Below are 27,505 nucleotides of genomic sequence, written 5' to 3'. Positions count from 1 at the left end.
CATTATCTGAATTATCAGTTGCTGTGCTAATTAAATCTTCATATCCATCACTAGTCTCACAAGAGTCACAGTGGAGCAGAACTTAGTTCAACTAAATTCAACCTCTTTTTATGCATTACAAGGTATTTTAAAGTTCCCATTATGCTGTAAAACTTGGAATAATTACTGTCTATTAAGCAATGTTTAATTATTAGTCGTATGTAGTTATATGGATGTTCTGTAGTTTTTAGGGTACTATGCAATCACTCAGTAATTAAATGTATGTCATTACTGCAATGTAAAGTAATGTAGCAGTCAGTGATAAATCCTCAAAACCCTATGACTTCCACCTATTTGGAGGAGGTCCCCGTCTCCTCATATGTTAAGAAATAAGAAGTTAGTCTATGTTTAACAACAATTTTGTCATGATCTACAAGCAATTCTTAAGAAAATGGTTTAATTTAATATATGCAATTGTCATGTATTGTAGAGTGAAGATTTTTTTCAACTGTTTCAAGTACAGTATATTGAAACATTTTTTTAAAAGTTTAAGTTACAGTTTTTAGAAATCCCATATACCTACAAAAACAGTCAGCTAGCTAGAATTTTGATATTTATCTGAGAGCTTTAATACCTCATCACAGACACGGGATTGTAACTGAGGTCATTTGCTTATGTACGGAGGAACTGTTTTTTATTATTATACTTACACACACTCCTGGAAAGTGCTGAAGTCATCAACTTGAGTGCCAAACACAAGGTAAGCCAGCTGAGCATATGCTAAGAAAATAATGAAAAACATAATAGCAAAGCCAATAACGTCTTTGGCACAGCGAGACATGGTGGTGGATAACTGGCTCATTGTTCTGTTAAAGCTGACAAATTTGAAGAGCTGTTAAGAAAGAGAAATAGATGTAAAGACAAGACAGACAACTACTTATGACTGAGCAGCTTTCCATCCCTTTACATTCAAAGAGTATTCAAATCTGACAGCACTTAATATTGAAAACTACTCTACTTTTATTTTTAGGAATATCCCTTCCACCAAAACACTCTTACTAGAAATGGAAGGAAAATTCATTGGGGAAGACCCAAATTTCCAATCCTGCTCTACTATATGCACACACTGGTTTTATTGCACAGACTGGTTTTATTATAGTGTTGGGGTACCAATATTAGAACTATTTTGAAGGAGAAAAAAATATTGAACCATTGTGAAGAAACCTCCATACAGACTTGTTGGGTTATTTGGCTTTTTATTTAAACACAAAGAAGTAACAGGACAGGAATTTCCAATTTTTATTTAACATTCACATCTATTTAATGTAAAAACTGTATATAGCTGTGTTTTGTTTTATATTTTCTATCATAATGATAGGGTACACAACTCACTTGGTAGATTAAGAATGAATGTATTACTTTCTAAAGTATACAGAGGGAATTCTCTCTGCCGATCTAATGCTAAGCTGTCCGTCCATTAGATAGCTTCACCAATTCATTAACAAAAATGTTTCCTTCTAGAACTCATTACTTCTAGAGGACAGAAAGAAAAGATGGACATGAACAGAAAAAACTATCATGGAACAGCCATTCAAATGTCAAGATTTAGATTTACCAGAGCACTTTAAATAGTTCCATGCATTCGTATCTCAAGATTCCCTCCTTCACCATCAAGATACACCGAGTTACTATCAACTTCATTTCCAGAAATTAATAGATCACTAAAAGTTTTAGAAGCATAAAATATGAGATCATAGGAGAGCCAGAGGAACTTTTATGCTTCTAAAATTTATTATATTATAACCTAAAATGTATTATAACCTAACTTCTTGCAAAGCAGAGAAGCTGTAATTAGAAGTGTCCTACAGCTATGGGCAATGGAAATCTGTTGAAATAGGATCTTCCTTCAAATTTGCTAATCTCTTAAAACAGTGATTCCCAACCTTTTTGTTACCGCCCTTTTTAGAAGTTCTGTCTGTTACCAGAGGTACAGTAAGCAATGTTGCAGTGGCAGCATTGTACAGTGCCACTTGGGGGAAAGGAAAGCTGGGAACTAAGATTGGCAACCTCATGACTCTTCAGAAATGTCTGTGCCCTCCAGGTTGGAAATCACTGCTCTAAAATCTAGTCATCTGAAGTGCAGTTTTATTCTGAAAAGTTACAACAAATATAGCACCTTCTTTCTCAAGAAATCAGCTCCCGTGCATATTCAGAGTTATATCGACTAATTTTAAGTAATAAAATTTTTTACTAGAGTTTATTCCTGTCAGCCCTGCTAAGCCTACACAGCTCTGGCAGACTCAGATGGCTTCTATTTTTTCATTCATCAGCAGAATTGTTACCTTTAGTTATGGTGAGTTATACATGAGCAAATCCACTGAGTGCTTATAAGATTGCACAGGTGTCTCAGAGGGCCTGATTTGACCGAAAGGAAACTTTATTATTAGCAGAAGAAACTTCCCAGCATAACTCTCAGGTCCTAGGGTAAGCTGTCAGGGTTGGGAAATAGGAAAGACATCCTTTTTCTTGTAAACCAAGCACTCATGATATGGAAATCACAGCAATATGACGACACCTTGGGATTCCATGTTCAGTGTTAGAGTATTTTTTTAAGGTCTATCCCCATTTTAAAAAGCTTCTAGACCTTTTAGTTGTGAAAACAGTTTCAGCATTAAAAACTACCAATATTATCTAGTCTTCATCTAGAGAAATTAAAACAGCACAAGGAAAGGTATGAACTTGCTCCATTTTGAAGCTTAGTTATTAAATGGCTACATCTTTAATCACATCCATAATAACTACTAGTTCAATGTCTTCTTATCCTAAAGGTCCATTCAGAGGAATGGAAATGATATAGAAATAGTCTGCCTGAAAACATATAGTTTAAATCCAGCTGCCTTAGTTTAAGTCTTTGCTGCTGCTATGTCAACTTTGACTAAATCAAAAAAGCCACAAAAAGGGAAGAAAAAAAATGAAAGGCGACAAGTAAGACTCAAGGAAAGCAAAAGTATTATCATTTTAAGCACTAATGAGTGTATAGCCTCAGCACAAAAGACATGGAAGTCACAGATTCCATGCATTTTAGAAACTATCCATGACTTAACATTATAGGACTTGTGTATATGGGTTGATGGATGAAATGGCAACAGCTGAACCAGGCTGGGAGAGAACAGGAACCAGTTAGGGCTAGTGACTTGCTACAGGGTCAAGGAATGACAAAACTAGACTGATTTTTTTCATATAATTTACTGCGAGCACTATTAGCATTAGCACTATTCACTGATTCTATTGTTTGAAATCTGGTTGCAAGATTATAACCCTGTTTTCACTTGCACAGAGTTATGCTTTTGGTCTGAAATTTTCCATGGCTAGCCTGAGCAGAAACGCGAGCATGCTTGAAATGCAGTTGGTTGCTTCCAAGGCACAGAAACAAATCAAAGATATTTCTTGCAGTTACATCAGGGTGTGTGTTAAAGAGCTTGATTCCAATCTGAAGTATAAGAGGCACATCTTTCATTTACCTTAATCCAGACAAAAAACACAGTGACAGCAGCAATGTTGTTAAATTGTATTTGCCAATATGCCAAAGATTCAAAATTGGGGAAAGCATTTTGATCTTCCAGCTGCTTCTTCAGTAACATGTCCACTGTTGATCTTCTAGATATGTTAATTCCTATAGCTGCTACTGATAGCTGAGTAGAAAAGAAATATATAAACAATAAGAAATGCTTGACTTAATAGGTTTTAAACTCTACTACATAAATAGACAGTGCATTTTTTTAAGACCGGTGTGGCAATCAGTGCCTACAGACTAGATCCAGCCCATATGATGTTTATTATGGCCTGCATGACATTCAGAATCAAAGCATTCATTTAAAATAAAAAAAAATTCTAGCCCTCCTGGGTGCAGAACACCTTCTAAACATGAGCATGGTTTAAATTGATGCACTAATGTCTGCCTCAGGCTGCAGACAGTCTGAAACAATGACTCAGATCAACTACCCTGTCCCTACATAGATCATTTTAGTGGATAGACTGGACAATGGTGGTGGGAGTGAACCCCACTGGGACTGGGAAATGCAAAGAAAAGAACACAGGAGATTCACAGACAGGGAAGAGAAATTAAGGGCAGAAATAATGGTAGCCTAAAGAAGGAGCAAATGTTCTCACTGAGTGATGAATGGCCCAATAATGCACAGAACAAATAATGACTAATTACATGTTTAGCTACTACCACAAAGGTCAGCTTCCTCCCTTGTCATCAAAATCTTTCAATGACATCAGTGAGCAATGCACTGTGCATTGTGGGGCATATATAGTCCTGAATTTGTACCCTGGCCCATGGACCATAATTACACGTAGAAATCGGCCCTCTCCTCGGACTGAGTTTGACAATCCGATTTAAATATATGGTACATTTTGACTATAGCAACAACATTTCTCATTCCCCCACCCCCAACTTAATGCTGTAGAGGCAAATAGTTCAAGTGATAATTCAACATTTGTATAGTTTTTCAGTCACAAATTTCCTGTAGGGAGGTATTATTCCCTATAGTACAGAATATTAAGGCAGAGAGGTTAAAGTGACTTGCCCAAGGCTAGAGTACTCAGAATCAGAGTCCAGAATAAAAATGCAGAAACTGCTGGTTCCTTGTACCATGCTAATTCTGATAGATTATTCCTCTCTCTGTATCATTTCAATCATTACATTGTTGGTAAATGTATTTGTATAAAGCAAAGTTGGCAAAACCCCAGCTCAGTGGTTTACAAGGATTTCATGGATTAAACAGGAACTTGAAGTTCAAAACTGAATTTTTCACTCCAAACAAAGAACATTCTGTCTGCTTTTTCAGGAAGCAAGCTTTGACATCTACTATATGGAAAACATGCTGCTGCAGGCCGTGCTGAGCAATCTGCTAAACTCTCTGGCACTTGGTTCTGGTTGGCAAGTAGCAGGCAATGTCACTTAAAACTTGTTATTAGCTGGCTAAATGTATGACTAAAAACACTAAGATTTGTTAATATTACTTTGCAAATGCACTGAGACTCCCACACCCTCTTCTCAAAGTGTCCAAAAGTATTGGCTTTAAAACAGAAGGTGTTGTCATTGAAATGCCACTCAAAAATCATTGTATCAGCTGGTATTTGATATGTGGAAGTATGAGAGAGCCACAGTACAGAAGAATTTGTTAAAGTTTCCTCTTCTCACGGCTGTCCCTGCAGGCAGCTTCTAAAATCACTGGAAGAAAATTATTTCAAAGTGGCTTTGTAAAGTGGGAAGAAGGTTAAAAAAACTGACAGATGCTAAATATCCTTCTGTATGCGGTAGAATCCTTTCAGATCCTCTCCTAAAGATGCCACTGAATAGGAGAATCAAGGAAATTCAGCAAAATATACATAAACACTACCATCTAAATTGTGATACCCTTACTCACACTGAGTAATACCTTCTACCATGAGTAATCTCACTGAAGTCATGTAATTAGAATGTTGCTGCTGTCTCTTTCAACACACATTTGTCCCCTATATCCATGGTACTAGTGCTGAGTGCACTAAGCACTTCCAGAAAAGCTCTTAAAAGAAAGCAGTACTAGAATACTGTAAAGATTCATATCCATAAGCCATCACCCACCACAATGATGAGAATATCAAGACAATTCCAGAGACTCCTGAAGTAATGCAGTTTATGGATGTGAATTTCCAAGACCTCTTCTACTATATAATAAAGGGTGTAGAGACAAAAGGCCATTTCACAGGCTGCCAGGAAGAAATCAAAAGTAGAAATGTAGTGGATAAGCTTCACTGGCTGAAACTGCCAAGATGTAATGAGGCCTCCAGTTGCTGGAAACTCCACTAATAACCTGCATTTCAAAAAGAAAACAAAAATATTATGCTTGAAACACAGACTCTGAAAACTACTTCACCAACAGCATAAGTCTGGACTTTTAGAATCTGTCAGCAGGAACTTTTACAAACTTTGAATAGTAGTAGAATTTTTTTCCTTGAGTTTTCATTTTTAAAAATTTTAGAGCTAAAATTAGTGAATTAATGTTTGATTTAGAAATTCCTATATGCTCAAATTTTAAAGTATGTGCACAATTTTTCACTTAGGTGACAAACACAAGGCATCGTGGAATTTGGTCTCTATAGTCTGCAACTTAAGTACCAGGAATTGAAGTTGGTCTGTCTAGTTTTACGGTCCAGGCTAAATTTAATACAAAAAATCCCAACCAGCAATTTAAAAAAATGTTGGCTTTTTCATAATTGTAGGTGCTGTTAATAATATGTGTAAGGATTTTTTTTTGGTGACTTTTTTAACACTCAGCAGTGTCCCTTTGGAATACAGTCACTGATTTCAGATCGTTTTGGTAACTGCAGTATAAATATAATTTAAAATCAATATTGGGATTTTTTAAAGTAGAAGAACCCTGATTTGCATAAAATATTGTTATATAGTGCATCTGTCAGAATATAAACTTCCCATTTCCATGTAGCTACACAGTTTGTTAAACCAGAATAAATCATCCCCAACATAAAAAAAAATGGTTTCATAATCTGACCCAGGCTCTATTGCCTTCAGCTAATCTCTTTCAAATGTATCAAGTTACCCTATATTTGGCAGTGATGGTGGAGAGAAATTCTCAACACCCTGTGAAGAAAATATGAATTTCTCAAACAAGAATTATTTGAAAAAAACACAACCTTAAAACATGAGACTCATTTCAAAAATGTCAATTGGAAGGAAGGAGTACACAAGAGATGGGTGGGTAAGCTCTGTGGATGTGCTGGACAGGATACTCAGGTGTCTTTTCTAGTTACTCCCTGAGGGAAGTAGATACAACTCCAATTGCTATCCAACAATAAGCATTTGAGATGGAAGTCATTAGCAATACAAATAATTCTTCCTTTTGCTGAAAAGTTCTGAGAGGCTCTAACTTCACTACATAGTAACCTCAGTGCGTATTGATTAATTCCCATGATACAAAATAAAAAAAATACAATATATATACGTCATTTGAGAGAACATAAATGCAATCCAAAGTTCTATAAATACCTGACAATACAGAATAGATTGATGTTCGCATTGTACACAGAGAAATCAATAAAGGCTGCCCTTGTCCCTCTATCCAGCCACAAGTGTTTCTTAAGGTTAGCAATCTGTGCAGCTGTCTCCTCTCTGCTTCTTGACAGATCCTGATAGTAACCAGCCCCACTGTATGAGGCAATCAACCCCCAGTGGCTGCTCCCATTCAAATCTTGTTCATTGGTGTAAGTCCAACTAGTTTAAGACAGCAAGAGAAAGAATACGTTAATTATTCATTTCATATGTAACACCCTATATATAAAATTGATCACTTAAGTTATAGCAACTGGGATTTTTTTCAAAAGATACTAGTAAGAAAGTTGTGATATCTGTAACCTGGAAAGGAGCACTAGAGGGTTGCTTAACAGACCAAATTAATAATAAAGCTAGATAATGACAAGTCACAGTAAATCACCTATGTCTTGACAACAGAATACTTTCAATTGGCACAGGGAGTTGTATTCTCTTGGTGAAACAAAAAGCAGCATTTTTATATAATACTTTACAAACTAACCCTCGCAACACCTCTGTGAGGGAGACAAATAGTATATCCACTTTGTGCATGGGGAAGACAATTTAACCAAAGCCTCATAGTGAGGAAGCAGTAAAATCCAGAATTAGAAGTCAGGACTCCTGGCTTCTACTGCCATGCTTAAAGCACACTGCATTTCTAGGCAATGGAAACACCCATTGGTGGCAGAGTTGGATGTACCTAAACCACTGTGGCCAAGAACACAGTCTTCTACAGAACCATTAGCTTGCTTTCATACAGGTGGAAGAAACTAATTTAGAGTTGACAACTGTTTTAGATTTAACTGTAAAGGAAGAGTTTACATGCAGAACACACAATAATTAAGATGTTGCATTTGGCAGTACCGGGTATTTAATCACTGAAGAATAAGCCACAAACAGCCACAGAATTGCAGAACACACACTTGGCTATGTGGATGCGAAAGGAATACATACGCTGTTCCATTTCGGAGCCCAAAAGGAGTAGTATCTTCATTAGCAACAGAATAAACATCGTAGCACTCTTTAATTTCATCTTTTAAGTCCTCAGGTATAGAGCATGACCCATTTCTCACTTTCAGCTGCCGAACACGAGGTACCCCCAAAAGCAGGTTCTCATAATAAATGAAACTTTTGTTTTGTGCCATGGTTTTATTGTTGTACCACATCTCCCAGTACAGACCATCCAACAAAGGACCTTCTGTGAACTGAGGAGGAAGAAAGAATTTAGGGAGGTTAAGTACAGAGCCAACACCCAGTATTTTTATACATATCCATTCCTGCCACAGTGTTTTATATTGTGATTGTTAGTTTTTATCTATTAACAGAAAAAAGTTCTTGCTACATAAAGTTACTTAGCAACAACTCCTCTAGACAACTAAGTGTTGATGGGTTCCAAGGGAATTTCCCCAACCTGCCATGATAAGAAGTATGATAACTATGCTACATCCTCTGGGGCAAAGGAGTAAAGAGAGGAAGAATTAAGGATTGTTAGTTCTTATAAACATGGAGAGATCCTCTGTGGCCATGTCTGCACTGGGAAAAACATTCCCACTAAAGCAACCATGAATTCAGCTACATACAGAGCTCTCTTCTTTGCTCATATTTATGCTCTTTGCAGTTGAGTCATATTAGAGCACAGATTTTTGTATCAAACATGCAAAGCAATATGTCTGCTTGAGTTACAAAAATAAAAAATATGAAACTTAAAATATATCAAAGTGACTTATGAAAAATTATTAGTAGGTTATAATAGGTAAAATTTTCAAAAATGCCCAAGTGACTTAGGGGCTTGTCTTTTTTCAAAATGAAACTCCTAAGTGCCAAAGTCATTTTAAAAAAATTTACTCTGTAGACTAGTGTGTTTTCTGGGAGATGGGAGGAATGAAAATTAGTTTTGGTATATTGAAAATGTTCTAATTACTTTTTGTACATTAACTGTCCTGAATACACATTATGTACTCATTCCTGCATTTTGTAGAGCCTGGATAGACTGCTACACCTACACCCTGCACAAAGCAAGACCACTGCAACTGCACACTGCACAATGCAGGACCAGGACCAATAACGGCTCAGAAGTAGCAACAGATCAATGATTGGCAAACAAATGCCCGAATGCCACAAAGAGTTATGCATGTGCTTAGCTTTAAGCATAAAGTAGTACCACTGAAATCAACAGGGCTACTAATAATTTTTGATGTAGCACACCTCAGCAACTCTACAGGTGTGTCATATATTAAGTCAGTAGTGTCCGAGTTAGTAGACCTGATAAGTAACTGTATTACTATGAGAACCAAGTGCATTCTCTCTTGTGATCTGATTTAAATCCAGGTTCTAGAAGTGAAACTAACAAGTGCTAACCAACTGTGACATCTTGACTCCTGAATTAAACATGTTTAGTTGATTGCACTCATTAACTGTGGCCTTGTCTACGCTACAATGGTTTGCTGGTGTAGTTATACCAGCAAATCCTCTGTGGGTAGATGCATCTTATAGTGACAAAATAATGTTTTTGCTCATATAGCTTATACCAGTTTGCTGAACAAAATAAGCCACAGTAGCAGAGCACATCATTGCCAGTATAACTGCATCTACACTAGAGCGTTTGCCAGCATAAAAATGTAGTTACAAAAAAAAAATTACACCCCCAGGCAACATTACTATATTGGCAAAAGCGTAGACCAGGCCTAAGAGCATGTGTTGATTATGATGAAGAATTTAAGAGATAATTACAGATTAGAGCTGTGAGTCCAGCAGGGGAAAAATAACTAATTTACAGTGACAATAAGATACTTTTTTCCCCCTTCACCTTCCAGAAGTCCTCCATGGTGGATAAGGTTTTGAAATTGGTTTTCTCCATTTTCGATAAAGGCGTTTCCAGGAAGAGTTGTGACATTACCCTAGTGTAATAGAACATACTGGAACTCACCATCCCATAAGTCACTGCAGGAGACATTTTTTGATAAAGGGGAGAAAAAGAGGGAACCAAGTTTAAAATGCTTATTTAAAAAACATCTGATTGTATTTTACACATAGATTTCATGTTAACATTTCTAAATAGGATAAAATATAAGGCAAGCTCTTCCTTATCACCAAGCCCCCAATAATCATCATTAATCACTCTGAAGTGATCTTATGCTATGTCTACACGGCAATTAAAAACCTATGGCTGGCCCATGCCATTTGAATTGGACTCATGTAGCATGGGCTAAGGAGCTGTTTAATTGAGGTGTAGACATTGGGGCTGAGGCTGGAGCCAGGGCTCTAGGACCCTGAGAGGTGGGATGGTCTGAGAGCTCAAGCTGCAGCCCACGCCAACTGGCACAGGCCGGCTGCGAGTGTTTAGCTCAGTGGTTCTCAACCTATTTACCATTGTGGGCCGCATCCAATACTACCTATATGGACCTGAGGATGTCACATGGGCCGCAGCTGTGTGCTGATCGGGCCACAGGACCACTGGAGAACTGAGAACCACTGGAACTGCAGTGTAAGCATACCCTTAGTGTAAAAGGAATACAAAATAAAGTGTCAATCAGCTTTAAAATATTCCATGTTAAAACTCAGCTTTCTTGAGTTAGTTTATTATTTATAGTTACAGATATTTATTATTAAACTTCTGAAATAGTAATTGGTCAGGAACATGAGATGCGCAGTGACTTTAAAAGATCTTTGAATTAGAAAATCCTGACTATAGATTTAGTTTTTGCTCATATTGGGCCAACTCCTTGGCTGAGAACCATACAGCACAAGCTGAGGAGGGGTAGAAAGATGACTTTGGTTTCTCTGATCCTGGGGTCACTGATTGCAAGACCAATCCCCAGTCAAAAGTTAGAGCAGCCCTCAGCAGGGGTGGAAGTGGCATAGGATTCTCTAAATCAGACCTATTCCTTTGGAATAATCCCCTTTGGATCAGGCTAATCCTCCCAGTGTTAAATATGCTGGCTCATCAGCCAGATTCTGCTACTAGCATCACATAGAACAACTGAAAGACTGCCAAACTCCTTAAGTGACTGCAGGAGTTGCGTTCCCCTGCCTTCAAACATTTGAAGTTTCCCTGTTGTAAGACTGTGCCTGTGCTGTGGCTCCTGCCTATAGCATTCTTCCAGTAGCAGTGGGATCCTACTCAGTTTTACCCTCTACTTCTACAGGCCATACTGGAAATGCAGCAGTAGTGGCAGATGCAGTGTTCTCTAACACTGCAGACTATTCGCAGAGGATAGCACTTGTGCTTCTCGTGGACATACAGCTTCCCCTACACACCATTAGGAATGGACATTGAAACTGACTGAATTCCTGATTCAACAATGTATTTAATTCAACCATGTAAGTAATCCTATCCCTATTCAGCAAAGCAACTGCGTGCCTGCTTACTCATGTAATTATGTACTTTGCTGAACAGGGATAGGGTTACTTACACACAAAGTTAAGCACACTTAAGTGCACTACTGAATCAGGGCCTAAGAGTGCATCAGTTGTTTTCCCCCACTCCTTTAAAAAGGGCTATAGGTGCCATCCTGGAGAGAGGGGGCAGGTGGAAGGGTGAGACAAGGAAGGACAAAAAAGACCCAGAAAAGCTCAAATGAGGAGAAGGCAGGGGAAAGGGACAGGATAGCTAACAGAAGGACACGTCTGGAAAGGTAGGGCTTGGCCCCCCGCTCAGAGTATTCACACCAGTTGGAGTGAACAGGGTACAGCCACCAGAAAAGACTGCACAGACTTAGGCCCCCCAACTTAAAGACAGCATCTACACTACAACTCTAATAACCACCAAGCTGGAATATTCAGTTATAGCATAGTTAAAGTCATTGGGTAGACAGTATCTAACCTGGTGACAGGGACACTGTTAAAACCCTGGAAAGTCCAATACCACACCTCTTTTTGAAGGATGGAATTAGGTCCAGGTTATACACGAATTTTTAACCATGTTGTGAATGAGTCCTTTGGCTATTACATAGTGTAAATAGAGTTAAGAAATGTTAAACTTCCCTGTAAATTCTATAAATAAGGCTGATATTTATTTTCTTTAGATAAAATACAAGAACTATTTCTTCAAGCTTTTCTTCTATGTTGTATGGTGAATGTATGAACTGCTAATGCAATATACTGACCAAAAGTCAAATTTAAAAATACTAGTACATACAAAATTCTCTCTCTCTCTTTTCTTGTACTAAAAATGGCCATCCAAATTATGCCAAACAATAACTGCAAGAACTTAAAGCTAGACATCAAGGAGCTGGTAGAGAGGAGGACCCCCCTCTTTGGAGCTGTCGGGCCACGTACTAAACGGTGAAAACTCAAGAGCAAACTGCTTGAAAAAACGAAGACAAATATGTTTTAAAATGCCTTTTTAACTGAAACAAAGGATTGTATACATTTTCAATACTGTAGCTCCTCTTTCTCCCATTAAAAAAATAATTTGAAAGGAAAATTGTGCATGAAACATTTGTAGTACAATTTGAGTTTGCATCAAGTTATTTGATAGATTTGTTAACATTTATAGATTCTAGAAGTGCTAAAACTCTGCAGAGGAATAAACCGTAGATCTACATCAAGGCCCTTATACACGCTGGCTTCTTTTTTTTTTTTTTTTTTTTTTTTAAATTCTCACTGTTGCATCTCCAGTGGTGCTAGTATTGACCGTCCGCTGGGGTTTTTAAACACTGTATCATCTACACCAGTTGTGAGCAGGGTTAGGTGACACAATGATACAAATGCTGGTACCACGTCTGCACTAGTTCACTTGACATGCCACCAATGGATCTGCACCAGTGGTACTAAAAGATTGAAGAAAAATACCAGAGTAGACAAAGTTCCAAAGGGGTAACCGTGTTAGTCTGTATACAGCAAAAACAACGAGAGTTCTGTGGCACTTTAAAGACTAACAAATTTAATTTCAGCAGACATAAGCTTTCGTGAGCCTTAGCTCACTTCGTCAGATGCAGAGGTAGAATGATACAGCAAATAGGTAACATATAGGAGGCATCAGATATATATATACAAGCACATAGAGAACAATGGGGGAGGTGGATGAAAGCCGGGTACTTGAGGGCTAATGACAGTCATTGAGTAGGAGGTGAGAATGGGTGAGCAAAACAATTACCTCTTGTAATGAGACAGCCATTCCAAATCTCGGTTTAAACCCAGTTTAAATGTGTCAAGTTTGCAGATCATTTCTAACTCAACAGTTTCTCTTTGAAGTCTGTTTTTGGAGTTTTTTTGGAGAAGTACAGCAACCTTCAGGTCAGCGACAGAGTGCCTTGGGAGACTGAAGTATTCTCCGACTGGTTTATGGATGTTATTATTTTTTATGTCTGATTTGTGTCCATTTATCCTTTTGCGTAGTGATAGTCCAGTTTGGCCAATGTACATGGCAGAGGGGCACTGCTGGCACATGATGGCATATGTAACAAAGAAGTCAGACTTGCTCTCAAAAGTACAACTTTATATTTTAGTGTAAAATTCAGTGGCATTTTATTTGAGGCACTGAAAGTATTAAATTGGGATTTATTGCCAGAGCTAAAAATAGAGAGCATAAAAAAATTAGCCAGCTTTCCAAAATTATTTTAACCCGCAGCAATTGTTTTGACAGACAAGTAAACTATTTATTTTATCACCATCATCATCAGGAAAGTCGGTGAATAAATTTTACGTTTAGGATGGAAAATGTTCATGACTGTTTTGCAAGGCTGAAGTCTGGAGCAGAACTGGGACCCCCCAGTCTCCCTGCATTAGGTTTGAACCACTAGACCATATGAAAACATAAGTATGTGTTTTAGCCTTTGCACATGCCGTATTTGAATGAGCTTTATGTGTAACAGTATTACAAATAAAATTCTAAAAAGATTATTTTTGGAGAGGTTTTATATTTAAAAAAAAAAAACTATATTCAGACTTCTAATAATTTCAAGCACTATGTAATACCATAGTTATATTACTTCCCACAACTTTGGTCAGCTGCCTAAGTATGTGGCAGGAAGGTCTGAAAATCCTTCAAGAAGTTATTTTGCCTCAATAAGTAGGAGGAATCTGCACTCGACTTTATTCTACAAACTAGATCAGGATACTTTTGTTAAAGGTTAAAAAATAAATCTTCAACAATTTCAGATAAAGGAATGTTTTTATTTTTTTATTCTTCCATTGTAAAAACACAATATGCTAACAGCACATAAACTCTAATGTACAAGACCTCCCATTGTGTATTCTGTATATGGTTTCAGAGTTCTAAAATATCCTATGCTGCACACAAAAGTATCCATTAATCTTCCCCAAAGCAATAACCTATGTGGAATGAAGTGGGAATTTCTCATAGAACTTTGGATGAGAATCATGTGTGCCTCAGTTTCCCCTATGTGCTGCATGTTTAACCAGGTAGCGAGGAAAGGATGATTATTATTTGCAGAGACCCAGGAATGACTGTCACCTAGCTATCTGGGCTAGAACCCAGAAGACAGTGACTTGGACATCTGATTGTCTAGCAACTAATGACCTCCCTCTGCAGGAAGCCAGTCAGTTCAGACCTGCAGGAGAACAAAGAGCCAAGTTGGATGGTCAGGTGACGATGTTTGCTTGGGAAGAGGAACAAAGAACTGAGGAGAAGCAGGTTGGATTAGTTAAGTGTGGTCTGCTGGAAGCAGGAGCACTTGTGGACTAGGGGCTGAAATAGGTCCCTGGGCTCTAGTAGTGAAGGCTCACAGGTGTGGTCTCAGGAGGTGCTGAAGCCAAGAGACTTACCGCAGTGAGAGAGTGTAACCCTAAGGGAGGTTAACACTCTAAAGGGGTCCCCCAGGGGGTGTTACAGGCCATGTGAGAGCACCAGACCTGTGGTAACCATGACACCATGTTGGTCCCAGGATATTTGAGAGACAAGGTGGGTGGAGTAATATCTTTTATTGTACCAACTTCTGTAGTGAGAGAGAAGCTTTCGAGCTTACACAGAGCTGAAGATGACCTGAAGAACAGCTCTGCGTAAGCTCAAAAGCTTGACTCTCTCACTAACAGAAGTTGCTCCAATAAAAGATATTACCTCACCCATCATGTCTATTATGTATGAGAAATTCCTGTATCTGCCTCTTTGGATTTCTTTTATTTTTTTAATGTAAAAGTAAAGGTAAAAGACAACCACGAAGATATAATAATTCCTAATATTTGTGTTGAGATCACTTTACAATAACCTACTGTAAAGTCAAATTTTATTCTACGTGACCTTATTCATTGTTATACAAAATAAAAGCGTCTTGCTTCGACAATTATTGAATTTTTTTTTAAACTAAAATAAAAATGCTCAAGGGCCTCAAGCTCCAAAGGAAAGGAAATCAGATTGAGGTTGGGGCTGTTGAGGAGGCCCATAATACCTCGGGTTCAGAGAACCAGCCCAGAAATCTGTATGGTGCTGTGACCCTGGCCAACCTTCCCACACAGTCAATGCTCCTCTCACTGCTCCAAAACCATTCAGCAGCCTGACACATGGTCAGCTGGGGATCTTCAAACATCTTCACACTACATCCATGTTACCCAAAAGCTCAATTCAAGACTATTCTGTAATTGCAATATACTATGATTGTGTCTGCATGGTTCTAGCTGCTTTGGTTAGGGGTATACTGCACAACTGTGTCTCAGGTAACAAGGATATGGTTTTACTGAGTGTGCCAGACATGTTTAGTAGGTATGATAATTACACAGTCACATCTTCAATTATTTTGCAACAGCCTTACAATTCAAAGTAATTGGTCCTGGCAGCAAGGATTAGATTAATCGCCTAATAAGGGGTTAAGTCAATAAAGACAAATGGGTTGCAGTTTGCAAATCTCACTCTCCAGGTAGGTGGCAGTTGGTAGGCAAGATTGTAAATTTTTGAATTCTTTATGCATTTGTATGCACAATGGTGCATCCAATCCTGACTGGGCTCTTTGGATGCTACCACAAATAATAAATAGTAACAAAATTATTGCCATTTCCATGGTTTAAGCATCTACTCACTATCTTGTGCCAATGTTTAATACAGTAGACACTTGTTTGCAGCAACACCTTGTAAAAGCAAGCACTGCTTAAGAGCAACAATTCTCCTGGGAACATTTCCTACTGTGAATTGTCCCCATAACCACAACAGCCGTTTAGCAGCTTAGGAGCAACGTAGCAAAAGGGCACTGATGTGTTGCTACTAATGAGCATCTACTGTACCACACACTCTACCCAAGATTTATGTCTGTGTATTAGCATGCATGAGGCTGCAGGTCTGTTTAGGACACTCAGTGTTATGTAAGCATGGAGAGAGTCAAAAAATGTTACAGAGGATATCACCTCCAGCCTTTCAACCACTAACAGGAACTTTTGCTCTTAAGGACATCTGGTTTTATCTTAGCTGATAAAAATCATAGCTTTTCAGATACATTCTAAATTTTAATTTTTGTCCATGATCATGCCTTTCACTATTCAATGGTGTCACAGATACACAGGATCTGTGCTATGCCCCAGCTTTTAAATGGTCCCTTGGAGGAACTCTTTCAGCCTGCCAGAACCTGAAGGGGGTCCCACCTCTTGCATAAAGGTAGGCCATGTGGCTTCAACACCTTCAAGACTAAGGGCAGGTCTATGCTTAAAATGCTGAATCTGCGCATTTGCAACGATGCGGCTGCGCCCTTGTAGCACTTTAATAACGACACTCCATTCTGATGGGAGAAAGCTCACTATGTTAGCAAGAGAAGCTCTCCCACTGACACTGCACTGTCTACACTAGCGCTTATGTTGGTATAATGCCGCCGCTCGGGGTGTGGATTTTTCACACCCTTGAGCAACATAGTTATACCAAAGTAATTCTGTAGTGTAGACCTGAAGTCAACTGAAATACAGCAGTGGGAAGTCTTTAGATAGCACAGAGAAGCAATGGTTAAGACATAGGTCAATGGCTCTCTACCTTTCCAGACCACCATACCCCTTTCAGGAGTCTGATTCGTCTTGTGCACCCCCAAGTTTCATCTCACTTAAAAACTACTTGCTTACAAAATCAGACACAAATATACAAAAGTGTCACAGCTTACTTTCTCATTTTTACCATATAATTATAAAATAAATCAACTGGAATATCAATATTGTTCTTAATAGTATATAGAGCAGAATGAACAAGTCATTGTCTGTATGAAATTTTAGTTTGTACCGATTTCACTAATACTTTTTATGTAGTTTATTGTAAAACTGGGCAAATATCTAGATATACCCCCGGAAGACCCCTGCATATCTCCAGGGGAACATGTACCCCAGTTTCAGAACCACTGACATGGTCCATACTGGCCAAGCCAGGGCTCCTGTGAGCCATGCTGCTGTCTGTCTCTGTGTCTCATTCCCAGGTGAGAGCTGCTGTTTCTTTCCCAAAGGCCTGATCCTATCCTAACCTCCTGCCCTTCTTGGTCTGTCCATTGTCTTCTTCCTGCAGATGCAGGCTGAGTTCACATGTTCTGCCTGCCAGATGTGGATAGATATCAATTGTTCAGTCCTTGGGGTACCCATTGTCTTTCTGGATCCTCCGTTGACACGGGTCAGTTTCAGCCAGTCCTTTAAGGACACATTAATGCCAGCCCAAACAGTAACATGACCCAACATCCCATGTCTGCTACTCTGTCTCAAGAGCTGCTTTTAACCCTTTACATTCCATGTGTAGCAATACAAAACAGAGAGAAACTGAGGCACGCATAGGAATCAGAATTATTACCAAAATCCCCATGTGTCAGACTGCATTATTCATCCTATTTAGTATTTTAAAGTATACTGTAGGTGGGACTGATTATAATTTTTGAGTGATACATAATGTTATTTATATAGTGCCTCTAATCGAAGAATCTCAAAGCACTTTTTAAAAGGAAGATAAGTATTATCCTATTTTAAAGGAGGGAAAGTTGAGGCAAACTGTTTTAAATGATTTTTCAAAGCACACACAACAAGCCAACAGCAGAATTAAAAACACAATCCAAGTATCCTAAATACCAGCCTCCTGGCCTAACCACTAGACAACACTCCTACCTTCCTTGAAAAAAAAAACGCCAAAAACCTCTCACTGTTCATAATCAGGTCACACAGCATAGACACTTAGTATAGGACTTTGAACATTAATGGAAAATGGTACTTACAGACACACAAGACCACAAGGAAAATCAGGTATGTGATCAGTTCTCGTAAAACACTTTTCAGGTATCTCTCTCTGCTAGTGTTTTCTTCCATCAGTCTTGTACCCCACAGACCTTTAAAGAAAAATATTTATAAATATGCACATAAGGTATCACATATTAGCCACATTACTTATATAATTGAGGCAGAGTGCATACTGTTTTGTTGTGAAACAAACCGCAATTTTTGCTGCATATTTTTCTATGAAATTTTAAACTAGAGAAATGCAGGCTGGGTAGAACTATCATTAAATGGATACACAATTGCTTAAACAACTGCAAACAAAGAGTAACTATTAATGGAATGATGTCAGATTGGAATGAGGCCTCAAGTGGGGTTCCACAGGGATGTTCTGAGGCCAGTGTTATTTAACTTTTTTATTAATGACCTGGATGCAGGAATAGAGAGTATAATGATCAAGTTTGCAAATGATACAAAGCTTGTTTGGGGAGGGGGTTTGCAAACACTTTGTAAGATAGAACTAAAATTCAAAAGGATCTTGATAAACTGGAGAACTGGTTATAGATAACACAATAAAATTCAACAAAGATAAATGTAAGGTGCTACACTTATGGGACAAAAACCAAATGCACAAATAGAGAATGGGGGATAACTGGCAGCAGCATTGCTGAGAAGGATCTGAGAGTTGTAGTGAATCACAAACTCAACATGAGTCAACACTGTGATGCTGTTACAAAAAAAGCAAATGCAATTTTGGGTTGCATTAACAGAAGTATAGAATGCAAGTCATGCATGGTCTGCTTGGTGCTAAATAGGACTCAGCTGGAGTACTGTGTCCAACTTTGGTCACTGATGTGTAGAAAAGATGTAGAGAAACTGAAAAGGGTCCAGAGGTGAGTTACAAAAATGATCAATGGGATGGAATACAAGCCATATGAGGAAAGGCTGTAGGAACTGCGTATGTTTAATTTGGGAAAAAGGAGATGGGGGGGGGGGGGGGGGGAGGGGGACATGATAGCGGACTTCAAATACTTGAAAGGCTGCCATAAGAAAGATGGAGAAAATCGCTCTCTTTTGCCACAGAGGGCAGAACAAGAGGCAATGGGTTTAAATTACAGCATAGCAGATTTAGATTAAATCTCTGGAAAAATGTCCTAGCTTTAAGATTAGTAGGAAAATGGAACAAACTGCCTAGGGAAGTCATGGAATCTCCAAATCTCCTTTACTGGAGGTTTTCAAAAAGAGGCTGGATAGCCATCTCTCTTGAAGGGGTTAGACACAACAAATCCTGCATCTTGGCAGGGGATTACATTAGATGACTCTTGCAGTCCCTTTTAACTCAATGTTTCCATAATTCTATGAAACTGATGTAATTTAACACACACACTGAGTAAGCTTACCAGTCTGCTGTGTCTGTCAGCTGCAGGCCAGCATACCAAAGGGCTAATCAGTTAGTGAGGTTCCCCACCCAGATGAAAACAGCCCTCCAGATCTCCTGCAGAATTGGTTGAATATTTGCCAGTGATACCATTAAGCTAGATGAGTGCAATAATGAATACTATTCTACAAAGAATCACAAAAACATCCATCTCTGCAAAATTCCAATCAAGAGGTTCTAAAACAGATGCCAGTAAAACCGCAATTAAGTGAATGCTAAGCCCAGCAGAATATCTGAAGAAAATAAAGTTAAAATAACCAGCAGAATTAGCTAGACGTCCCCATTCTCCTATTTCCCAGATAGCCAAGGCATGCCCAATGTGCAGACAGTAGAGGCTTTAATAAGGCTTTCTGCACTTCCTATTTTTCAGTGCAAGAAGGAACTGTAGTTAGGACATCCATTAATGTTTTAAACACTGTCGTTCCATTTTTTCAGAGCCAAAAAATCTTCTCCATCCCTAAAGTTGACATTCAACTGCAAATCTGGGCATTTGTAATAGCTGAAGAATGTAGGTGCAATACTAGGTTTATGACACTAATGTGCTTGAAAAGCTTTAGCATTCCATACAAGAGCCCCTTAACCTTGCCATATTCTCGAGAAGGGAAACAGCAAATAAAGAAAAATTTTAAAAAGACACCAAACTTAATAAGAAAGTCAAAAGCTCAATTTATTGAATGCTCTCAGGACAGAATGCATTAGCAATCATCATATTAATAACAGGAAAGCAATAAGGAACACAGAGAAGCTTGGAACAGCTGTTAATGTTCAATTCAGAACTGCTACCTCCAGCCAATTTTTGTTTAACCTAAAATAAAAAAAAGGCAAGCTAATATGATTTAAGTTTAAGAGGGACAGAGAGGAAAAGATGAGGGGAAAAAAACAACAATTTGCTCCTGCAAAGGACTGTGAAACGGTCATCACTCTCAGTTTTCAGGTAATTTAAGTAACTAGCCTTAAAAATCCCCTTTATATCATTAGTGAATGGAAATAAAATTATCTGAAAAAAATTACTCTGTTTGAGATATCACAGTAATTTGGAGTCAAATTTTAACAGCAGCAATGGATAATCCACACAAATGTAAACTGGACTATCAAGCAAAAATGTAATGCCAGCTGTTGCAAAAAGTAAGCAATCTGAAAGATCCAGCTGTTGAATAGGAGCTTCAACCAATGAAGAGAAAGATGATAAAAGCTTCAATTGTCCATCTGCATGCAATGCTAAGGTTCATTCCAAAGGCATTAACATAGCAAATATTTTTAGAAACCACTAAAGCACAGCAATTTAAGACATTACCTAGCCACAAAGCCAAATAGGAAAAGACATTTCAGCACTGTGAGTAATAACTTTAGCACAACCTTTTCTTTCAGTTTTCAGTTTTTAACAACCCTTTATTAATATGCAATAATAAAAAGATGTAATTAGCTCCACCACAAGGAACCTAGAGTTTTGGAAGCTGGTTTTTTGTTTTGTTTTGTTTTTGTTCTTCAAAGTCTGAAAAATTCACAGATAAGTGCTGCTGCAGTTTACCATGCAAAATGCCCAAGAATGCCAAGTACTAGCTGTCAGTACATTAGTCACCAATAAGAAATGTAGCAAGCAATTTTTTGTAGGTGAAATTCTGTCATATTAGATAATTATTGTAAGTCAGCATGGAATGGAAAATTACAGCTTTGAAAAATCCAGCTCAGAAATACATGGAGTAGGCTTAAAGTAACTCCAGATTCTATTTAGCCATTATATTTATTTTAGTGCCTGAGATTTTAGGACTGATGTAACCACTTTATCATTTTATTAGTATATTATTCTAGATCAGTGTTTCTCAACTTTTTTGTGCCGGTAACCCCCTTTGAACTTAAAAAAAGTCATGACTGGAATAATATCTGGGCCATCAAAAGTATCTCAATTCTAGCTATAATTTACCATTTTCAGCTTCCCATTACTAACATATAAAGTTATTCATGAACTTTTGATGCACTCTGAAGTGAGCTATCATTCACTCTAACAAATCCATAAAGTAAAGCTTCTCTTTCCCACTCTCTTTTATTGCTTGAAAGACATCCATAGATTACTTTAATTCAGATGAGGTATTACATCATGGTAATTAAATGGAACTACAAAATAAAGGAAAGCTCATCTCATTGTAAAATCTTTTAGTACATAGAATAAATTTAATTTGTTTGAACCACCTGGGTTTTGCTATATTTTCTTTCATTTTTAAATTGTTTGTATATATTTGGATTTATAAACAAAAAGGCACCTCCCAAGCTGTAAGTGCCCTTCAGTTATTTAAAAACACAATTAAAAAAACAAAACAAGCCAAAAGCAAACCCATAACATATACCAGTAAATTGTTAAGCTATACAGCAAATTAGAAACAGGAAGAACCTCGCCTTCCCTAAATCTGCATTATCAAGCAATGGTCACCTCCTCCCAAAACAAACAAAAAACAGGAATCTTATACATGTCATGAAATTCAGATTGATTAGTGAAGCATCAACTTCATGACTACTGTGACCCAATAAATGCCAAATGTAACAGCCTCCTTGATAAAAAAAACAAAACCTATTAATAATATTAAATTCAAATCAGAAAAACTTGAAAATGCTAGGTAGGTGAATTTAGTATTCATGAAAGTGATGGACTAACAGCAATGACTGAAGCAAGGTACAGCGCAGAGAAGGAAGACTGTGATCTTCCCAACCTGAATCTACAAATATATCTCAGTCCTAGCCAGCAAAATATCTCCTTACTGGCCCTCTCTGTAACAGACACTCTCAGTCATGCAAAAAAATCATATGGTGGTTTTGTAATACTAAAAAAAAGACAGCAGGATAAATTCAAGCTACTTTGTTGTGACCCAACTTGGAATTTGGAATGCAAGTCACCAGAGATGAAAAGTTACTGAACTTACACTTTGCCAATATATTTGGTATGCCAGTAACTTCTACCTATATTTCCCAGTGTACTGGTATATTCTTTATATATGCTTCTATGGATAGTTGGTTAAACAAGACTTGTTTAGACAAACATAAAATTACTCAAGATAGTGAGGTTCTAAGATGACTGAGAAGAATTACAAAGGGATCTCACTAAACTGGGTGACTGAACAACAAAATCAAAGATGAAATTTAATGTTGGTAAGAGCAAAGTAATGCACATTGGAAAAAATAATCCCAATCATACATACAAAATGATGGAGTCTAAATTATATATTACCACTCAAGAAAGAGATCTTAGGAGTCATCATAGATAGTTCTCTGAAAACATCTGCTCAACGTGCAGTGACACTCAAAAAAGAGAATGTTGGGAACCATTAGAAAGTGCTAGATAACCAGACAGAAAATATAAATCCATGATAAGCAAACTTGAACACTCCGCGCAGTTATGGTCACCCCATCTCAAAAGAGATATATTAGAATTGGAGAGTAGAAAGAAGAGCAATAAAAATGACTACGGGGTATGGAATAGTTTCCATACAAGGAGAGATTAATAAGACTGGGACTGTTCATCTTAGAAAAGAGATAACTAAGGGGTGATATGATGGAGGTCTATAAAATCATGACTGGTGTGAAGACAGTGATTAGGGAAGTGTTATTTACCCCTTCACATAACACAAGAGCCAAGGGCCACCTGTTGAAATTAACACGCAACAGGTTTAAAACAAACATAAAGAAGTACTTCTTTACACAACACACAATCAACCTGTGGTACTAGTTGCCAGGGGATGTTGTGAAGGCCAAAAGGCTGAGTTCAAAAACAAATTAGATAAATTCATGGAGGATGGTTCTATCAATGGCTATTAGCCAAGTTGGTCAGGGACACAACCCCATTGCTTTGGGTGTCCCTAAACCTCTGACTGCCAGAAGCTGGGACTGAACAACAAGGGATGGATCACTTGATAATTGCCATGTTCTGTTTCTTCCCTCTGAAGCATCTGGCATTGGCCAGTCACAGAGAGGATACTAGCTAGATAGATCATTGGTCTTACTCAGTAAGGCCGTTATATTCTTAACCCATTATGACTATTATTTATTACCTTGTGTGCTTCCAGTTACCAGTTTATTCACTCTAACAATGCATCAGATACTGCAGAGAAACTTCTCAATCTGTTTCTCTCGTTTTCCTGTACTAACATCTTAAAATACACTGTTAATGCTTTTGCAGTATGACTGACTTCATATTTAAACATACAAAATCTTTTAACACATACTAAGTACTAATTAACACATAAGTACATTTTCCATTCTTCAATAACACCCATGAGACTTCAAAAATAAGTGAGAGTGTTTCCATTACTAGATTGAATAGTTAAGGAAGTTATGCTATAGAAAATTTCACTGGGCCTTGATATAAAGATATTCAGTTTATCTGTAGTAAGCATCCTTCAATCTGTACCTTACCATTTCATACTGGGAACCTGTGTCTTTCATTTAGTACCCTACTGCCACTATCCTCTTTAGAGAGGATTGTGGCTACAGATATGATAGGAAAGGACACTAGTCTCTCCATGAGTACTTGCAAAAATAAGTGCCACCTCTAAAGTCTGAGAATGTATAGTGTATAGAAGCAACATCTTTTCTTCACTACAGAAACTCAAGAGATGCTGCTGTAATAACTTTAGCTATACTTAGATGTGTCACAAAATTTAAATATTGGGCTGAAGTCAGGGGGAGTTGAGGGCACTAAGCATCTAACATATCCGAGCCCAATATTAGTCAAACAAAAAAGTTATTTTACTTTGAAAAGGGACATGTACATTGAAGTAAAACACTATCTGTATATGCTGAATGCCCAAGCAGCAAGAGGGTGTATTGAGCATACCAGTAATTTAAAAATTTTACCTTTCATTTTCTTATTTTGAAAAACCGTAAGATGTAGGCCCACAAGTTTCCACAAAGCATGCACCTTACTAGTGACATCATCCTCAGTAGCATAAAAAGATCTACATCAGTCACCAGTAGACTGCATGCTGGAATATCACACCAAACAGGACTCAATGATCCAAGGTGGGCCTGCACCAGAAAAAAAAGAAGGTAAATTTTCAATGACTGATGTGCAGCACCTCCAAACTTGCTTATTTTGCCTGAGAAATTTTTGTTAGACTAATCCCCCTGACAGCCCAGCTGCCCACCAGAACCATATCTGGGCAACTTCTTCCTCTCAGATGCTGATTCCACTTAACGCCCAGCTCCCTCTGTACAGGTCAGTGGAAGGACTTATCCAAGCCACTACTGTTCTAATGCTAGTGATCATACTATAGTAACATTGTTCTCAATAATGCTTCACAAACCACACTTGTGATCCAGTAGTATTAAACAAGATAACACAAAGGTGCAATCATCACAAAGTCATGGTTCGCATTGTGCCATCTAACTCAAATGATTGCAATCACGTTCAGACAATTTTTTAATGCAAACATGGTGAAGCATATCAGAAGGGGAGTATGGGAAAGTATTATTACAGAGACCTAGGCCTGTGGTTCTCACTAGGTACGCAGAGGTCTTCTACGGGGTACATCAATTCCTCTAGATATTTGCCTAGTTTTACAACAGGCTACATAAAAAGGTCAAGCAAAGTCAATACAAACTAAAATTTCATACAAAGACTAGTTTATACTGCTTTATATATTATACACTGAAATGTAAATATAATATTGATATTCCAATTGATTTATTTTATAATTATATGGTAAAAATGAGAACATATGCAATTTTTCAGTAATAGTATGCTGTGACACTTTAGTATTTTAATGTCTGATTTTTTAAGCAAGTAGTTTTTAAGTGAGGTGAAACTTGGGGTATGCATGACAAACCAGACTCCTGAAAGGGGTACAGTAGTCTGGAAAGGTTGACAGCCACTGGCCTACGCTGTACCTGTTTCTCGTTAAAAGGGACTTTACTTTCTACATCTATCAAGCCAGCTCCTTTTTAAGCACTAGCTTTATACACACAGATAACAGATTCCATTCATGGAACAATGTTAAAGGCCTTAAAACCATCAGAGAATAATTATTTTTATATAAAAGTAATTAAGCATTACTGTCCACTTTACAATCTCACACCACAAAACAGGAATTTCTATCATTGTGCAATCTTTCACAAAAAACTGATGCAGAGAGTGTATGCTGCATACCTGAAACTCTGCACTTTTGACTCACATCCAAATAAAAAAATCACTGTATTTATTTTGACATAAAATGACTCAATTCACAAAATATTTTTAAATCAAACAATTTTTTGGGATGTCATTGATAAATGAACAGAAAACTATCTGATTTGCAAACCTCAGGCCTGATACTGAGTTCAGTCTGATAGATCTGTTCCCTTCTTGTCAGCTAATATTGCTGACTTGCACCAGTTCAGATTATCCATCTAGCTGCAAACTTTATGAAAAAAGTGATTCACTCCATCCCGCATCCCCTTTTACAGTTACAAAGATTTTCTCTTAAATGAAGAAAAATACTGTATCTAAAATACTGAAGCCTTTTAATTTTTATGGAAATTGATGTTATGCAATTGTAACAACAGAAAAAGAAAAGGAAAAACAGTGCTGGGCATTTGCTCATGTCTTCTGCCCCCACAAGACTAGATCCCAGCTGACTCCCTACCCCAAGTTAGCTCCTCTGCAGTGTCAACTTTGCTTAGCAATAGGACTACAATAGGTCAGTGAGCATAATGCAACAGATGAGAGAGAGAGATAAGTCAACTGTGCATCAGCAGTGCCTTTTACTTTGGCAGCTAATGACACCTGGCAGCTACACAGCACTTCAAAGGATGGTACAAAAAAGTAATTAATCCCTACATCACCTCTGGTAAGTACCCATCAACCTTATTATACAGAGAGGGAGCCTGAGGCACAGAGATGAAACGACTTGGCCCAAGATCACACAAAGTTTTGGTGTCAGGGTAGAGGGCCCCGTGCCTCCAGAAGGGGTCATATACCCAGTTGCACATTCTGGATGCAGCCTGACCTACCTTTCCTCAGTGTTATCGCTCTGCCCCACAAAGCATCACCTGCAACTTACGACTTTGGGGGAAAGGCACAGGCAAAGGAGGCAAAGGGCTTGGGCAGTTTAAAATAAGGAGACGAGGCTGTGAACAAGTGTGTATGTGGAGAGGGGGAGGGGAATCAACATGGGGGTGAAGAGGTCTAAAAGAGGAAAGATCCTGAGCTCTGCAGCGCTTGGGGCACAAGGTCCAGGATGTCGAGCGCCAGGCTGAAAGCAGCAGTGACTCGGTGAGAGGGCTCAAGGGACTGAACGTGGGACAAGCGGAGGGGCTCAGCCCGCAGGACAGGAGGGGGCGAACGTGGGGCGGGGGCTCAGTCCTGGGGGGCCGTATAGCGGGCCCGGGGGGCTCAGCCCCGGGGTCTGACCCCAGCCCCCCCATTCTCCCCGCGGGCCGGGCTGGCTCCTACCTCGCAGGCTGCGCGCCAGCCTCTTGGCCCAAGCGGCTCGGTGGGGCGGCAGGGCCCCGTCCGGGGGCGAGTGTGGGGCCAGCGGGTCCCCTCCGGCGGGGCTGGGACAGGGAGCCGACCCCCCGCCCTGCTCCCCCCGCCGGCGCCGCCGCCGTCCGCTGTCAGGCTCCCCGGCCGGGCCCCGAGTGCTGCTGGCGCCAGGCGAGGAGGCGCCCCCGCGGCTGCCCCACTCCACGTCCATCTCCACCTGCACCGGCCCCGCCGCCGTCTCCTCCGGCTCGAAACCCGGGTTGTCCCGGCTCCAGGCCTGCCGCGAGCAGGAGGAGGGCGGCGGCGGCGGCAAGCAAGGCCCGCCCGCGGGCTCCCGGAGCCGCCCCAGCTCCAGCTCCAGCCCCAGCCCCAGCCCCCCTCGGCCGCCTCCCGGGGAGGAGAGCGCGGCCCTGGCGCCCCCGGCCCCCGCCAT

General features: G+C 39.0%; 1 protein-coding gene across 1 annotated transcript in view; it reads right to left on the bottom strand.

The window, feature by feature from the left end:
• PKD2 (polycystin 2, transient receptor potential cation channel) overlaps nt 1–27,505 on the bottom strand; it is a 40,648-nt gene extending 13,143 nt beyond the window's left edge. The window contains exons 1-8 of the mRNA XM_067557151.1: nt 27,043–27,505; nt 18,190–18,300; nt 9,882–10,015; nt 8,030–8,280; nt 7,034–7,258; nt 5,612–5,840; nt 3,501–3,671; nt 690–871 (exon numbers count right to left, since the gene is read on the bottom strand). Coding sequence (XP_067413252.1) covers nt 690–871; nt 3,501–3,671; nt 5,612–5,840; nt 7,034–7,258; nt 8,030–8,280; nt 9,882–10,015; nt 18,190–18,300; nt 27,043–27,505 — 1,766 coding nt within the window. The remainder of the gene's footprint in view (nt 1–689; nt 872–3,500; nt 3,672–5,611; nt 5,841–7,033; nt 7,259–8,029; nt 8,281–9,881; nt 10,016–18,189; nt 18,301–27,042) is intronic.

This window comes from Emydura macquarii, unplaced genomic scaffold (genome assembly GCF_026122565.2).
Source record: "Emydura macquarii macquarii isolate MOO-44397 ecotype Brisbane River unplaced genomic scaffold, CSIRO-AGI_Emac_v2 contig_1790, whole genome shotgun sequence".
Classification (NCBI taxonomy): domain Eukaryota; kingdom Metazoa; phylum Chordata; order Testudines; family Chelidae; genus Emydura; species Emydura macquarii.
Note: the sequence above shows the minus strand (reverse complement) of the source record. Positions and strands in the feature narration are given on the sequence as shown.